The sequence below is a fragment of the Dama dama genome, chromosome 28 (genome assembly GCF_033118175.1).
Source record: "Dama dama isolate Ldn47 chromosome 28, ASM3311817v1, whole genome shotgun sequence".
NCBI classification, from domain to species: domain Eukaryota; kingdom Metazoa; phylum Chordata; class Mammalia; order Artiodactyla; family Cervidae; genus Dama; species Dama dama.
Genome location: NC_083708.1, coordinates 5,707,976 through 5,726,586, shown reverse-complemented (window position 1 = coordinate 5,726,586; position 18,611 = coordinate 5,707,976). Strand labels below are relative to the sequence as shown.

At 37.0% G+C, this 18,611-nt stretch overlaps 1 protein-coding gene across 1 annotated transcript; it reads right to left on the bottom strand.

The window, feature by feature from the left end:
- Positions 1 to 1,799: 1,799 nt before the first annotated feature.
- On the bottom strand, positions 1,800 to 2,496 carry LOC133048114 (peroxiredoxin-6-like). Its single transcript, XM_061131714.1, has one exon. It carries the CDS (start codon positions 2,494 to 2,496, stop codon positions 1,822 to 1,824), a length of 675 nt encoding a protein of 224 aa, XP_060987697.1. The 3' UTR covers positions 1,800 to 1,821.
- Between the last annotated feature and the right edge of the window lie 16,115 nt (positions 2,497 to 18,611).

Here is an 18,611-nt window from a genome sequence, read left to right as displayed (position 1 = left end):
GCCAAATTATCTTTGGAAAAATTGGACAGAGGAAGTGAATAGACACGGAAAAGTGCTCAACATCAACAATAATCAGGGAAATGTGAATGAAAATTAAAATAAATGATCAACTCATAACTGTTAGGATTATTATCTGAAAAAGCCTAAAGATAACAAGTATTGGTGAGAATGTGAAGAAAAGGGGCCCTTGTGTCCTGTTAAAGGGAATGTAAATTGGTGTGATCATTGTGAAGAACAGTATCACAGCTCCTCAGAAGAATGAAAAACAGAACAATTATATGATCTAGCAACTCCATTCTGTATATATATTTTTAGATTATATTTCCTTATTATATTTTTAATTTTCCAGGAAACAAATATTAATTGAAGAAAAATGCCAACTCATATAGATGTAAAATTAAAAATAAAAAAAAATTCCATTTCTTACTGAGGCCTTAGATTGATTAGATTAATTCCAATTCTTTGCATGATATGATCATATTATTATGCTCCCTAAAACATGAGTTAGAGATAATTGTTCCATAATAAGTAATTAGGTGAAAATACATTCATGGTTATATTTGGTAATATGAACTTTTGTAATTATTTAGAGTTCATAATATAATTAACATTTCATTAAATTTGAGTTGTTTCATTGAAAAAAAAAGTTATTTGCTATTTTATCATCAAACTTAATTACATTAATTTTCAAAATTACCTCAGTGATATTGCCTTATTAATTTTAGATACATAATAATTTTTCTCATTTGTGATCTTTTTTATATTCATAAATTCTGATTATTATCACCATTCAATTTGTGCACTTGTTTCATAACCAGCCACTTTTAAACTTATTAGCTTTATTTTTTCTTTTCACGTTTTTGACAAAGGATTTATTTACTGATCCCTAAGAAGCAAAATTCAGAAAAACATCTCCCTCCCCCACTGCAAGAATAGATTAAAAACAACATTTTCAGTCGTCCTCTTCCCTCTTCCTGTGGCGGGCCCTTTCACGTGCACCTCATAGTAGAACAGACTGACATCCAGAAATTCTCCAAAAGACACCTGGCACTTTCATGTTGCTCATGCCTTCTGCTACACCTCTCTGGCAGGCAAGTGGAGCCTTTTCTGTAGCTTCTCGCTTTTAATAGAGATTTATTGAAAAATTTTCTTGATAGCAAAATATTTAAAGATTCTCTCCCCAGGCGCATCTTTCATTTATCTACTAGAAAAGAACTGAATTGAAAAGGTTTTTTCCCCCAGTTGTAATCAAAACATGAAATACTGAAGAACTTCCAGGTAACTCTAAGTTCTTAGGTTACACACATAGATACATACAGAAGAAGTTGAACCCCAAGTTCTATTCCTTCCCAAAATGGGTAACAGAGGATTTGATTAGAACAGAAAAAAAGAAAAAGAAAAAAGAAACACCAAATCTGATGGTCATTCTATTGGCTTGGTCGAAACGTTCATTCACGTTTTAAAAAGCCAAATGAACATTTTGGCCAACACAGTATGATGGAGCAAAGCAGGCTTTTTCGACCATAAACTGATACCACCTCTTGGTCATAAACCCTACAGAGATCCAAGATAAGTCTCAAATTTCGAGGAGAGTCAGCAGAGAGTGCACAGAGGAGAAAGCTTCTGAAGGCACAAAGGATCCCAGGGAATTTTTAGTGCTGTTTTCATTTAATAAGCCAGTAGTATAGCAACCTAAAGACCTTGGCTGTGATCACACCAGAATGTTTTTAATGGACTGCTGCGGGAAAACATGATGGACAGCTGGCATCCTCTGGCTCATAATGCTAAGTGGGCAGCTCCAGAACCAACTCTGTGGCGAGCCTATGTCTGCGGTGTGTAGCGGAGGTATTTCTTGCCAGATGGGAGCTCTTTGATGAAGACTCCTTTAGGGAAAAGTTTTTTGGCTTCCTCTTCAGGGATGGTTGGAAGGACCATCACGCTGTCCCCATTCTTCCAGTCAACCGGGATGGCCACCCTCTTTTCTGCTGTCAGCTGGAGAGAGAGAATTACTCTAAGAATCTCATCAAAGTTCCTGCCAGTGGTAGCTGGGTAGAGGATGGACAGTTTCAGTTTCTTATCAGGACCAAAAATAAACACCACGCGAGCAGTCACAGGCATGCCCTTTTCGTCTTTCTCTGCTGGGTCCAGCATGCCCAACTGGATGGCAAAGTCCCGATTCTTATCATCAGTGATGGGAAAAGGTAACTTTTCCGTGGGCTCTTCACCGTTGTAAGCGTTGACATCCTTGCTCCATGCAAGATGGTCTTCCACACTGTCTATGGAAAGAGAAATCATCTTAACATTTCTCTTAGTAAATTCTGGTGCCAGCTTTGCTGCTCTGCCGAGCTCCGTGGTACACACTGGGGTAAAGTCCGGAGGGTGGGAAAAGAGAATGCCCCATGAGTCTCCCAGATAGTTGTGGAAACGGATGCGGCCGATGGTAGTGTTTGCCTCGAAGTTGGGAGCCTTGACCCCGGGGAGGAGACCTCCGGGCATGGCGGCAGCAGTGACGCGGGGAGCAGGAGGAGATGCCCCGGCAGCCACTAGCCTGCTGGTTCTGCTACTTTTAGCTTAAATATATTCGGTTTCTCTACTAGAAAATCACATCATTACAAAAAATGATAAAATTAACTTATTTTCCATCATTTTATAATTCACAACTACATTTCTTAACGTACTGAATTATGCCAAACTTCTATTAAATTGTTAAATAATAATATTAATTAGGAATTTTCATATTCTCATTCTATCTCATGCTGGCTACCTCTAGGTGTTCAACATTACATATTACCCTATCGACTGATTTTAAACTATATTAAAGTATGACTCTAGAAGTTGATTTTTAAATACATAAACTACATCAGAGATGTATCAGTTACTAATTTTCTAAAAATTCCCTTTCAAATCAGAAAAAAGAAAAAAAAAACATTTTTATTAAAAACTTCTGCCATCTATTACAAATGACCAACTGGTTTCATTTACTTAACCAGTATATACAGATATATTAAACTCTTCAGTGCTTATTTTGAGGATTAAATATCATCTCAACTGTATTACTCCTAATGTCTTACACTTGCTTTTATTATCAGTGCTGAATTATATTTTGCATGCGATTTTGTAATATTTTATTTGTTTACTCATCTGTATTCATTAAGATTTTACTTATAAATACATTTCTTCACATTCTTCATGTGCCATGATTATAGATGTTGCAAATTTTTTAATATACAGTGTTCAAATGACTTATTTCATTGTTAATTCTAATTTCAGTATACATTACATTTAGCTTTTTATGCTATCATTTTCTGTTCATATTTATATAGCATCTATGTAATTCTTAATTTAAGTCTCCATATTTTCTCTGTTTCCTATTGTTTCCATTATTTATGAATGTGTTGTATGTTTATCACTATTATCTAAGAATGATTACACTCTGTGATTCATATTCCAATGAAATATTGCATTTTACATTTAAGTAAGTGTTTACATTTATCTGAAGTTTTGTAATATTTGGTATAAAATCACTTAGTACATTTATTTCTTATTGAATTTATCTTCATCTCATACTTATGCATACATGAAGTCTTTTATGTTTTATTTTTGGAGGATTTACAGTTTATTAAGATATTATAGAAAAGGCAGAACCAGAGATCAAATTGCCAATATGCACTGGGTCACAGAAAGCAAGGGGATTACAGTAGAAATATCTATTTCTGCTTCATTGACTATGCTAAAGTCTTTGTGTGAATAAAACAAACTGTGAAAAATTCTTAAAGAGATGGGAATACCAGACCACCTTAATTTGCTCCTAAGAAATCTGCATGCAGGTCAAGAAGCAACAGTTAGAACTGGACATAGAACAATGGGCTGGTTCAAAATTGGGAAAGGAGTATGTCAAAGCTGTATATTGTCAACCTGATTATTTAAATTATGTGCAGTGTACATCATATGAAATGCTGCACTGGATGAATCACAAGTTGGAGTCAAGATTGCTAGCAAGAAATATCAATGACCACAGACATGCAGATGAAACCACTTCAATGGCAGAAAGCAAAGAGGAGCTAAAGAGCCTCTTGATGAAGGTGAAAGAGGAGAGTGAAAAAGCTGGCTTAAAACTCAACATTCAGAAAACTGAGATCATGGCATCCAGTCCCATCACTTCATGGCAAATAGATGGGGAAAAAGAGGAAATACTGTCACATTTCATTTTCTTAGGCTCCAAAATCACTGAGGATGGTGACTGCAGATACAGACTTAAAGAAAAAAAAAAACAAAAAACACTACAATATTGTAAGGTAATTAGCCTCCAACTAATAAAAATAAATGAAAAAAATAAAAAATAAAATAAAAATCTATGACAAGCCTAAGTTTTCAGTTACTCAGTCATGTCCGACTCTTTGTGACCCCATGGACTGCAGCACGCCAGGCTTCCCTGTCCCTCAGAACTTGCTCAAACTCATGTCCATTGAGTTGGTGATGCCATCCAACCACCTTATCTTCTATCATCCCTTTCTACTCCTGCCTTCAATCTTTCCCAGCATCTGGGTCTTTTCCAGTGAGTCAGTTTTTTTTGCATCAGGTGGCCAAAGTATTGGAGCTTCAGTATCAGTGCTTTCAATGAATATTCAGGACTGATTTCCTTTAGAATTGTATGGTTTGATCTCCTTGTAGTCCAAGGGACTCTCAAGAGTCTTATCCAACACCACAGGTCAAAAGAATCAATTCTTGAAAAGCAGAGACATTACTTTGCTAAAAAAGGTCTGTGTAGTCAAAGCTATGATTTTTCTGGTGGTCTTGTATGGATGTGAGAGTTGGACCATAAAGAGGACTGAGCATCAAATAACTGATGCTTTTGAACTGTGGCACTTTTAGAGAAGACTCTTGAGAGTCCTTTGGATAGAAAGGAGATCATACCTGTCAATTCTAAAAGAAATCAACCCTGAATATTTATCGGAAGAACTGATGATGAAGTTGAACCTCCAATACTTTGACCACTTGATGTAAAGAACTGACTCATTGAGAAAGACCCTGATGCTGGGAAAGATTGAAGGAAAGAGAAGGGAGCAGCAGAGGATAGATATTTGTATGGCATCACTGACTCAATAGACGTGAGTTTGAACAAGCTCAGGGAGATAGTGAAGTACAGGGAAGCCTGGCATATTGCAGTTCATGGGGTCACAAAGAGTCAGACACAATTTAGCCACTGAACAACAGTGAAGATATTATAGAGTGAAGAGTAGACTATATAAGTCTACTCTGAATTTATATTTTTTCTTTTCAGTGAGTTAATAAAAATATACATAAGTCCTAATTACAATAATGAACACAATTAAGGGTCTTGACACACATTTCAAATTGACTTCTAAAGTTAGATTACTTTTATCTTACACAGCAAAGCATAAGAGTTTTCCTTTCATCATTTCATCACATTTTATTAACATTTATAATAATTTTTGCAAGTTGAAGAGGTCAAAGAGATAATTTTGTTATCATTAATATCACTTGAATTATAAATGAAATAAAAATTCCTTATTAAAATTTTCTATTCATTACCTTTTTAACTTTCATTTTGCATCACAGTTGTCTTTTTGTTAGTTGTATATGTGCATTGTACCTTCTGTAGGAACTAGCCCATTCTCTTTAGGATGAGATTCATAGAAACCTCACAGTAGACATATCCATGTCCTGGTCCTGCATATATATACAACTGTTTGTGCAGTAGAAACAGTAGGGACTTACTATAAAGCAAGTCCCTAATGGAAACTGTCCAAGGGACTCTCAAGAGTCTTCTCCAACACCAAAGTTCAAGAGCCTCAATTCTTCAGCACTCAGTTTTCCTTATAGTTCAACTTTCACATCCATACATGACTACTATAAAGACCACAGCTTTTGTTGGCAATGTCTGTGTTTTTTAATATGATGTCTAGGTTGGTCATAACTTTACTTCCAAAGATCAAATGTCTTTTAATTTCATGGCTACAGTCACCATATGCAGTGATTTTGAAGCCCAAAAAAATCCAGTCCCTTGGGCAAAAAAATGAAGTCTCTTGAGAGTCCCTTGGGCAGCAGAAGCTCCAACCAGTCCATCCTAAAGGAAATCAGTCCTGAATATTCATTGAAAGGACTGACACTGAAGCTGAAACTCCAATACTTTGGTCACCTGATGCAAAGAACTGACTCATTTGAAAAGATCCTGATGCTGGGAAAAATTGAAGGTGGGAGGAGAAAGGGATGACAGAGGATGGGATGGTTGGATGGCATCACCGACTCAATGGACATGAGTTTGTGTAAACTCTGGAAGTTGTTGATGGACAAAGAGCCCTGGCATGCTGCAGTCCATGGGGTCACAGAGTCAGACACGACTGAGCAACTCAACTGACTAATGGAAACTGATCCATGGAATTAACATAATGATGATAAAAATGACTTCACAGAGTTTACAAAGCCAAAATAATGTAAAATGTGGTGCTTTATGATTTGATGGCCATGTTTCATGGTCAAATGGAGAAAGGTATATGTACTGTAACATGTCAGGGCTACTCATAGAAGGAAGCCAAGCTGAGAAAGGAGGAAGGGAGAGAGGCGAGAAGGCAGGGAGGAAGGGAGAAGAGGGGGAGATGTATCCATGATTCAATATTCATGTTTTGCAGTCTTCTGTTTATGAACCTACATTCACTGCTGCCCTTGCAGTTAGAAGAATCGATGAAGAATGAGTTCCTTCTGTCTGGAATGAATTCTATCTGAGTGCAATATATATGTAATAACCAGTGTCCAGAAAGGTACAGAAATTGGTAACAGAAGCCAAATATTATAAGTGTTGTTAGTCACTCAGTCATATGAGTGCTCTGAGTCCTCTTTGTGACTGCATAGATTATAGCCTATCAGGCTCCTCTGTCCATGGGATTCTCCAGGCAAGAATACTGTAGTGGATTGCTGTTCCCTTCTCAGGGGATCTTCCTGACCTGGAAATCAAATCTGGGTCTCCTGCATTGTAGGCAGATAATTTTTTTTTTCCTTCCTTCTTTCTTTCTTTCTTTTTTTTTTTTTTTAATTTACCATCTGAGCTACAGGGTAGCCCCAAATAGTGTAAAAGCAAGCTGTAAATTGTAAAACCAGAAGAATCAAGTTCTGAAAAGTAGGGGGCGGGGGAGTAATTTTCTTATGTGACTTGGATTATGATAATACTTTGTATGTAACTGAAAATAAGTCAGTTAATTTGTTAGCTTTTACATCTTTAAATTTAAATGGTATTGAAGTTTGAGGGGAATGAAAAAAATAAAGGCTTAGAATTTGGGAATATATCTTTTTTGTTTCTACATTTTTCAAGTTTATTTTCAACAGCAGGATAATCTCTTTACAGTATTGTATCAATTTCTACCAAACATCAACATGAATCAGCCATAAGTTTACCCAGGCCGCCTCCCACTTGAACAAGCCTCCCACTTTGCGCCCCATCCCACCCCTCCAGGGTGTTATGGAGCCCAGTTTTGAGTTCCCTCAGCCATACAGCAAATTCCCATTAGCCATCTATCTTACATATGGCAAGGTATGTTTCCATGTTACCCTCTGCATATATCCCACCCTCTCATTCACCCACTAGCTGTGCCCATAAGTCTGTTCTCAATGTCTGTGTCTCCACTGCTGCTCTACAGAGAGGTTCATTGGTACCATCTTTTTAGATTCCATATATAGGTATTAGAATACAATAATCAATTTTCCCTTTCTGACTTCATTCTGTATAATAGGCTCGCGGTTCATCCAGCTCATTAGGACTGACTCTAATGTGTTCATTTTTATGGCTGAGTAATATTCCATTGTATCAAGTTCAGCATCAGTCATTCCAGTGAATGTTCAGGGTTAATTTCCTTTAGGTTTTACTGGTTGGATTTCCTTGCAGCCCAAGGGACGCTCAAGAGTCTTCTCCAAAAGTACAGCTCAAAAGCATCAATTCTTCCATGTTCAACTTCCTTTATAGTCTAACTCTCACACCCATACATGACTACTTGAAAAACCATAGCTTTGACTAGGTGGACTTTTGTTGGCAAATTAATGTCTCTGCTTTTTAATATGATGGCTAGGTTTGTCATTGCTTTTCTTCCAAGGAGCAAGGATCTTTTAATTTCATGGCTCCAGTCACCATCTGCAGTGAATTTGGAGACCTAGAAAATAAAGTCTGTCACTGTTTACACTGTTTCCCCATTTATTTGCCATGAAGTGATGGAACCAGATGCCATGATCTTAGTTTTTTGAATGTTGATTTTAAGCCAACTTTTTCAATCTCCTCTTTTACTCTCATCAAGAGGCTCTTTAGTTCCTTTTTACTCTCTACCATAAAAGTGGTATTATTTGCATATCTGAGGTTATTTCCTGCAGCAATCTTGATCCCAGCTTGTGCTTCATCCAGCCTGGTATTTCGCATGATGTACACTGCATATAAGTTAAATAAGCAGGGTGACAATATGCAACCTTGATATACTCCTTTTCTGATTTGGAGTCAGTCTGTCCAATTCTAAATGTTGTTTTTGGACCTGCATACAGATTGCTCAGGAGGCAGGTAACCAGGTCTGGTACTCCCATCTCTTGAAGAATTTTACACCATTTGTTGTGATCCACACAGTCAAAGGCTTTAGTGTAGTCAATAAAGCAGAAGTAGATGTTTTTCTGAAATTCTTTTGCTTTTTCTATGATCCAGTGGATGTTGGTAATTTGATCTCTGGTTCCTCTGCCTTTTCTAAATCCAGCTTGAACATCTGGAACCCCAGGAATTCTCCAGGTCAGAACACTGGAGTGGATAGCCTTTCCCTTCTCCATGATATCTTCTCAACCCAGGGATCAAACCCAGGTCTCCTGCATTGCAGGCGGATTCTTTATCAGCTTAGCCACAAGAGAAGCCCAAGAATATTGGGGTGGGTAGCCTATCTCTTCTCCAACAGATGTTCCTGAACAAGGAATTGAACTGGGGTCTTCTGCATTGCAGGCAGATTCTTTACCAACTGAGCTATGAGGGAAGCCCTGGTAGAGGTTATAGCTTTTAAATATGCTATTCAATGATTGAGAGCTCAAATACAACCTGAGCATTTCTGATTTCTAATCAGGGCTCATTTTACCCATTTCCCTACAAACAAATTCCCCATTAGGCTTCTGCAGTCTTTTCTTTTTAATAAAATAGATTATGTTAAAGCTTCTTTACATATAAATCCCCTTCATTTGATGACATTCCTCATAGTAGCTCTACAATGGAGGTTTCCAAGATCTAATGTGCATTATTACTTTAATTATCTAAATACCCTTAAGCTATTTGATTTTTCTTGATAGGCCTCTTCATACTCCTCTAGAGAAAGGTACCTGATATGTATAATAGAAGCCTCTGTAATGGATCAAGGAATGTACACTATTTAACATGGCCTATACAGGACAATTTCCAGTGGTTCTTTTCCTCATATTGGCCACTGGCTTTCAATTAACACATTCACTATTTAAAAGTCACATAACATTACTGCTTAGTATTCAGAAAAGGATAATAAAAAGGCTTCAATAGTAAACAGTGCATCCAGTTTTTACCAATTGTTGTAAATGAAGAATTTTTTAACCTAAGCATATTTGTTTATATCTATTCTTGTTAAACACAATCTTCTTGCATTTTATACATCAGTCTATTCTGACAAGAAATTCCTGAATCTTAATTTGTCATCCATAATTTTATTTATTTTTATGCTTCAGTAATCCACGTAACTGATAAATATAACATCTTTATTTTGATCCACATTGTTTGAAAAACTATTTCAAAAGACAAAGCTGTGAATTTTAGATACATATCTCTGAACCTTGGTTTACACATTTCTAAACTGAGACACTTGAACTAGATAATCTCAGCGTTCTCTTCCACCCCAAAATTCTACATGACAAGCAAATAGTAGCCATGTTGTGATAAATTAATATTCTTTAGAATACATATACACATATGATGTTTAAAATATTTATATCTCTAGCTCTTTAATAATTTTATCATTTTGTTTAATTCAACATGTTGAGAGAGTTCACTTAGGCAGATAGATAGATAGTCCAAGGCTGCCTTATGGAGGAGCAAACATTCTTTTCTCCACATTTTTTTGCCTTAGTCATGTAGGACATGTTTCCCTTAAGCTTTGTGTTAATTTTGCAACAATCTATTTTATTTGAGAACTGGCCTGTCTTTAAGCAGATTATATCTTATGAAAAATATTTTGCTTAGGCTTCATATTAATGACTATTATTGTAACAGATCTTGCCTGGGAGTCTGTTTTCCCATATCACTGCTTTCTCACTTGGAGACGTGGAACTCAGAGCCCTTTCTCCTTGACTAATCTTATACCTATATTACCTCAAGTTGTATGTTGTGGGAGAATAGGTCTGGCAAAGCTTTCACAGCCTTGAGGCATTCTTTTTATCTATTCTCAGCAGTCAGTTGAAAATTATACAATGCCCTGCTTACACTAGTGAGGTGGACACTCTCCTACCTGCTTCCAGTGTCTTTTGCTGGAAGCTTTCTCAGTCTTTTCACTTTAATAAACTCTCTGCTACCCAAAACTCTGAGTAACTAAAACTGCATCTTTGGTCCCCGAGTGAAATTTTCTCCTTTGCAGACTATAAACTTGGCCCTGTTTGCTGTAAGCTACCGATGTGTACCAGAAATTCTCGAGTATATAATTATAACTCACCAGTATGTTGTAATGACCCATAAAACATTGCCAATTAATTCATTGATACTAACAATTAAGTATCTATGCCATTTTTATTTAAAAAGTATTGTAGTATGTGTCACCAAGAATGTTTATTAACTGTTTGTTAAATTGAACTGAACATGCATACATCCAACCAACCACCATGTTCAAATACTGTGAGTTGGTAAAAATCAAAGAATGAATAGCTTATAAGCATGTAAGCGCTTACACTGATGAATTGAAACAAAATATAACTTGATTATACATATGGTATATAAGGATCACAGTCAGTGAGCAAGTAACCTCGTCTGAAAATAATTTAATGCATGTGTGGGGGTTTGTGCTTGTGCATTTTTGTGAAAAATTCTGGGAATTATACATGGATTGGATGAGAATTATTGAGAGTTTTAATGAATATTAATTTTAGCCAAATGGCTAACAAGAAGTGGTATCATTTTATCTGTTCTGAGTGAGAAAATGTTTCATCTAACAGGAACTCTTAAATTTCAGACTTAATTAATTTATACTATGAGATGGGGGAGAGATCAGGAGACTAGTGAGTCAGAGGAGGGTTCTTTCTGAAAATGATAGTTGACCTGATTGAGGAAAAGATAGTTGCTTTGTAGCAGTTCCAGGATCTGTGTGAAGGAAGAGAGTGCAGTATTTCAGGTAAATAAAACGAAGTTCAAGGTGCTAGAGTATAGGGCAAGATGTAGTTCTGGAGTAGTGAGTGAAGACAGTGGTAAGCGTGAGGTCAGAGTCCAACAGGGCTCTATAGTTAGTTTCTAAATATACAATCAGCCAAATATTTTAATTTTTTAAAAAAGCAAAAACAAACAAACAAAAACACCTCTGAGAAAATAGGGAAATTGTAGGACTACAGGAATCAAAGAAGGAGAGAAGTTAAGAGAACACTGTGGTGGCCCAGACAAGAGTCTATAGGGGCTATGATAATAGTGAGATAAGAGAATGAGGCAATTTTGATTTAATTTGAAAACATATTTGTTAGTAGTATATTTTATTTCTAATGGATAGAACTTTTATTTTTTTAAAGAACAAAAAATTTGACTAAGAAAAATTCACTTTTTAAAATGAAAAATTTATAAGTTGATCATACTGTATATGATTTTATTTGAACATGAAATGATATATGACCATGTTAGGTTAAAAATTTTGGAAAAATAAAATTTGAAAAATTTTGAAATTTCATAAAAATTCCCCCCAAAATTTTTGTGAGATTGAACAAATGAAAATATAAAATAAAATTTTCTGCTACAGAATACAAAGTTTGCATGAAATCATGATAATGAGATGAATCTTCCAATAAAATGTGAGGATAATGCATTAGGTATAAGATTCAATTTTAGATCATCAACAGAGCAATTTCTTTGAACTCTAATTTTTTGTATATTTCAGTGAAAGAGTCTACCATCTCCTGTGATCACTGTTAAAAACAATCACTTTTGCCAGGGATAAAGATTACTATATAGAAAAAGTGTCATATATTTATCCCCAATTTTGAGTACAGTGATAGATTTTGTCTGAAAATGGTAGGATCACATAGAGTTGGGGAGAGTCTGGTCTCAAAGAAAATCCTTCCTATGCCAATGCACCCCTTTTCCCTAAAATACAATTAAAAAAAAAAATACATCACAAAGCCATTGCTCCTTCTTAAAAAAACAAAAAGTTGATAATTTACCTTCTTGAAAAATATACACCTCAAAGTCATACCTAAGAAAAATTCTAATCCCTCTTTAAGTATCCCATCATTACTCTTCTTAACAAGAACAAATGCATCCATTGTAAAGTGGCTGAATGAAAACAGAATCACCAAAATAACAAACAATTCTCATTTGGAAAGAGAAAAAAGAAGTCAAATACATTTGGTTGACATTTTTCTTGACAGGAATAGCAAAAAATGTCCTAAGAAGTTAAATAAGTCCTTTGTTAGTTTATTTCCCTAAACTATGCCCACAGAGCATATGAACCATAGCCCTTAATTGTCCTACAGGGTTATTATAAGAGGGTTGTAATTTAGCTAGGTTATCTGATTATGTTAATTGACAGATTATGAGGTTTTAAGTAACTTTTTGAACTCATAAACTAAGCAAGTAGTTTTGTTGTGATATGATATTTGAATGTTGAACTTGCCCTATGAATTTCTAATTCAACAGCAGAGTGACACTCAAACCTTTAACCCTGAAAATGATGGCTTTCATTTTTGTAAATACTTGAGGACAATATGAATGATTTTCCCCCAGGCTATATCCAAAGCTGTGCTGTAGCTGTGATTCAGGAGCCTTGTAGAGATAAGGCATCTCCCACTTATTTGATTCTCCCTCTCTCATGCTCAGTCTTCCTATAAACTGCCTTCATTTGTAATAAGTGTAGTCTTGCTTAGGTAATTCAGGTTTTTTCATTTCTACAAAGTTAATGCTTATTTGACTCCCAGTCAATGTTTGTTGCTGAGTGAAGGGAGAAGGGGCTTCTTTTAACACACTGCATGCTAATTTCTCTGCTTTCATACTGGTAAATTTAGACTGAAATCATAAAAAAAAAAAAAAAAAAAAATCATAAGAAAATCCCAATGCTCATTTCAGCTCTATTTGCAATAGTTGGGACATGTAAGCTGCCTAGATGCCCTTCGACAGATGAATGGATAAAGAATCTGTGTTATATATACACAATTAAATATTCAGTTGAGTTCACTTGCTCAGTTATTTTGGACTCTTTGTGACCCCATGGATTGCAGCACTCCAGGCTTCCCTGTCCATCACCGACTCCTGGAACTTGCTCAAATTCATGTATATTGAGTCAGTGCTGCCATCCAACCATCTCATCCTCTGTTGTCCCCTTCTCCTCCTGTCCTCAATCTTTCCCAGCATGAGGGTCTTTTCAAATCAGTTCTTTGCATCAGGTGGCCAAAGTGTTGGAGTTTCAACCTCCAGAAAAGCATCTACTTCTGTATTATTGATTATGTCAAAGCCTTTGACTGCATAGATCACAACAAACTGTGGAAAATTCTTCAAGAGATGGGAATACCAGACCTCCTTACCTGCCTCTTGAGAAATCTGTATGCAGGTCAAGAAGCAACAGTTAGAAACAGACATGGAACAACAGATTGGTTTCAAATTGGGAAAGTAATACATCAATGCTGTATATTGTCATCCTGCTTATTTAACTCATATGCAGAGTACATCATGTGAAATGCTGGGCTGGATGAAGCACAAGCTGGGATCAAATTTGCCAGGAGAAATATCAATAACCTCAGAAATGCAGATGATACCACCCTTATGGGAGAAAGTGAAGAGGAAATAAAGGACCTCTTGATGAAAGTGAAAGAGGAAATTGAAAAAGTTGGCTGAAACCTCAACATTCTGAAAACTGAGATCATGGCATCCAGTTCTATCACTTCATGGCAAAGATGGGATAACAGTGGAAACAATGACAGACTTTAATTTCTTGGGCTCCAAAATCACTGCAGATGATGACTGGAGCCATGGAATTAAAAGAGGCTTGCTCCTTGGAAGAAAAGCTATGATCAATATAGACAGCATATTAAAAGGCAGATGTATTAATTTGCCAACAAAGGTCTGCCTAGTCAAAGCTATGGTTTTTCCAGTAGTCATGTATGGATGTGAGAGTTGGTCTATAAAGAAAGCAGAACGCCAAAGAATTGATGCTTTTGAACTGTGGTGTTGGAGAAGACTATTGAGAGTCCTTGGACTGAAAGGATATCCAACCAGTTCATCCTAAATGAAATCAGTCCTGAATAGTCATTGGAAGGACTGATGCTGAAGCTGAAACTCCAGTACTATAGCCACCTGATGCAAGGAAATGACTCATTGGAAAACACCCTGATATTGGGAAAGATTGAAGTCAGAAAGAGAAAGGGATGACAGAGGATGAGATGGTTGGTTAGCATCACCAATTCGATGGAAATGAGTTTGTTATAGCTCTGGGAGTTGGTGATGCACACAGAAACCTAGCATGATGCAGTCCATGGGGTCACAAAGAGTTGGAAACAACTGATCAACTAAATTGAACTGAACCTCTACCAACTCTGATTCTATCAAGCTGGAGATACTAATATTCACATTTTCTATTTCATAGTTTTAACAGAATTCCATGGTGGGGCAAAAGCCAAAATTGGCATGTCCATGTTGTTCTGAAAGGAAATCTTTTTCAGACAATGCAATGTTTTAGTGGCCAACTGTGATCACTGCTTAGTTGAAGATTCATATTCTCTACTCACAAGCAATCAACTGGAGCAGTTTCTCAGAAATTTTTTTTCTATGCATCCTGAAACATTTCAATGACAGTTCAGTTCAGTTGCTTAGCGTGACCAACTCTTTGCAAGCCCATGGACGGCAGCACACCAAAACTCATGTCCATTGAATCGGTGATGCCATCCAACCATCTCATCCTCTGCTGTGCTCTTCTCCTGCCCTCAATCTTTCCAGGCATCAGGATTTTTCAAATAAGTCAGCTCTTCGCATGAGGTGGCCAAAGAATTCGAGTTTTAGCTTCAACATCAGTCCTTCCAATGAACATTCAGGATTGATCTCCTGGATGGAGTCCTAGGATGGATTGGTTGAATCTCCTTGCAGTCCAAGGGACTCTCAAGAGTCTTCTTCAACACCACAGATCAAAAGCATCAATGCTTTGGTGCTCAGCTTTCTTTATAGTACAACTCTCACATCCATAATGACTACTGGAAAAACATAGCCTTGACTAGACAGACATTTGTTGGCAAAGTAATGTTTCTTCTTTTTAACATGCTATCTAGGTTGGTCATAACATTCCTTCCAAGGAGTAAGTGCCTTTTAATTTCATGGCTGCAGTCACCATTTGCAGTGATTTTGGAGACCCCAAAAATAAAATCAGCCACTGTTTCCATTATTTCCCTATCTATTTGACATGAAGTGATGGGCCCAGATGCCATGATCTCAGTTTTCTGAATGTTGAGCTTTAAGCTAATTTTTTCACTCTCCTCTTTCACTTTCATCAAGAGGCTCTTTAGTTCTTCTTCACTTTCTGCTATAAGGCTGGTGCCACCTGCATATCTGAGGTTATTGATACTTCTCCCGCCAATCTTGATTCCAGCGTGTGCTTCTTCCAGCCCAGTATTTCTCATGATGTACTCTGCATATAAGTTAAATAAGCAGGGTGACGATATACAGCCTTGACATACTCCGTTCCCTATTTGGAACCAGTCTGTTGTTGCATATCCAGTTCTAACTGTTGCTTCTTAACCTGCATACAGATTTCTCAGAGGCAGGTCAGGTGGTCTGAAATCCCCATCTCTTTCAGAATTTTCCATAGTTTATTGTGATCCACACAGTCAAAGGCTTTGGCACAGTCAATAAGACAGAAATAGACATTTTTTTTTTTTTTTTTCCTGGAACTCTTGGTTTTTCAATGATCCTGCAGATGTTGGCAATTTGATCTCTGGTTCCTCTGCCTTTTTTAAATCCAGCTGGAACATCTGGAAGTTCATAGTTGATGTACTGTTGAAGCTTGGATTGGAGAATTTTGAGCATTACTTTATAAGCATGTGAGATGAGAGCAAGTGTGCAGTAGTTTGAGCATTCTTTGGCATTGACTTTCTTTGGGATTGGAATGAAAACTGATCATTTCCAGTCCTGTGGTCACCTCTGAGTTTTTAAAATTTGCTGGCCTATTGACTGCAACACTTTCACAGCATCATCTTTTAGGATTTGGAATAGCTCAACTGGATTTCCATAACCTCCACTAGCTTTGTTCGTAGTGATGCTTCCTAAGGCCCACTTGAGCTCACATTCCAGGATGTCTGGCTCTAGGTGAGTGATCACACCATCATAATCATCTGGTTTGTGAAGATCTTTTGTGTACAATTCTTCTGTGTATTCTTGCCACCTCTTCTAAATATCTTCTGCTTATATTAGGTCCATACGATTTCTGTCCTTTATTGAGCCCATCTTTGCATAAAACGTTCCCTTGGTATCTCAAATTTTCTTGAAGAGATCTCTAGTGTTTCCCATTCTATTGTTTTCCTCTATTTCTTTGCACTGATCACTTAGGAAGACTCTCTTTTCTCTCCTTGCTATTCTTTGGAACTCTGTGTTTAAATGGGTGTATCTTTCCTTTTCTCCTTTGCTTTGCTTTTCTTCTTTTCACAGCTATTTGTAAGGCCTCCTCAGACAGCCATCTTTCTTTTTTGCATTTCTTTTTCTCGGGGATGGTCTTGATCCCTGTCTTGTATACCGTGTCACAAACCTCCATCCATAGTTCTTCAGGCACTCTATCACATGTAGTCCCTTAAATCTGTTTCTCACTTCCACTGTATAATCGTAAGGGATTTGATTTAGGTCACCCCTGAGTGGTCTAGTGGTTTTCCCCACTTTCTTCAATTTGTGTATGAATTTGGCAATAAGGAGTTCATGATGTGAGCCACAGTCAGCTCCTGGTCTTGTTTTTGCTGACTGTATAGTTTCTCTATCTTTGGCTGCAAAGAATATATAATCAATCTGATTTCAGTGTTGACCATCTGATGATGTCCATGTGTAGAGTCTTCTTTTGTGGTGTTGGAAGAGTGTGTTTCCTATGACCAGTGCATTCTCTTGTCAAAATTCTGTTAGACGTTGCCCTGCTTCATTCTGTACTTCAAAGCCAAATTTGCCTATTAATCCAGGTGTTTCTTGACTTTCTACTTTTGCATTCCATTTCCCTATAATGAAAAGGATATCTTTTTTTTTTTTTTTTTTGGTGTTAGTTCTAATAGTTCTTGTAGGTCTCCTTAGAATCGTTCAGCTTCAGTTTCTTTAGGGTTACTGGTCGGGGTATAGACTTGGATTACTGTGATATTGAATGGTTTTCCTTGAAAATGAACAGAGATCATTCTATCGCTTATGAGATTATATCCAAGTACTGCGTTTTGGACTCTTTTGTTGACTATGATGACTAATCCATTTCTTCTAAGGGTTCTTGCCCACAGGAGTAGATATAATGATCATCTGAGTTAAATTTACCCATTTCAGTCCATTTTAGTTCACTGATTACTAAAATGTTGACGTTCACTCATGCCATCTCCTGTTTGACCACTTCCAATTTACCTTGATTCATGGCCCTAATATTCCAGGTTCCTAGGCAATATTGCTCTTTACAACATCAGACCTTGCTTCTATCACCAGTCACATTCACAGCTGGGTGCTGTTTTTGTTTTGGTTCCATCTTTTCATTCTTTCTGAATTTATTTCTCCACTCATCTCCAGTAGCATCTTGGGCACCTACTGACCCGGGAAGTTCATCTTTCAGTGTCCTATCTTTTGCCTTTTCATATTGTTCATGGGGTTCTCAAGGCAAGAATACTGAAGTGGTTTGCCATTCCCTTCTCTAGTGGATCACATTTTCTCAGAACTCTCCACTATGACCCATCCATCTTGGGTGGCCCTACACAGCATGGCTTAGTTTCGTTGAGTTGACAGTCTGTTGTTATTTATTAACTGCATATGTTTTATGTTTTAAAGTCTGGGACGACTTCCCTGGTGGCTCAGATGGTAAAGCGTCTGCCTACAATTCAGGAGACCCGAGTTCAATCCCTGGGTTGGGAAGATCTCCTGGAGAAGGAAATGGCAACCCACTCCAGTATTCTTGTCTGGAAAATCCCATGGACGGAGGAGCCTGGTGGGCTATAGTCAGTCCGTGGGGTCGCAAAGAGTTGGACACAACTGAGCGACTTCACTTTCACTTTCACTTAAAGTCTGGGACACTTCTTCTAAGGTATGTCCAACTATATTTTATTTAACCAGAAACACTATAACTAACACGTCTCTATATATTTCCACAGTGTTTTTTTGTTGTTGTTCACTTACCTTAAGTATGTATATATTCTTTTCCTTTCTCCTTCCTTCGCTGTCCTGTAGCTACTAA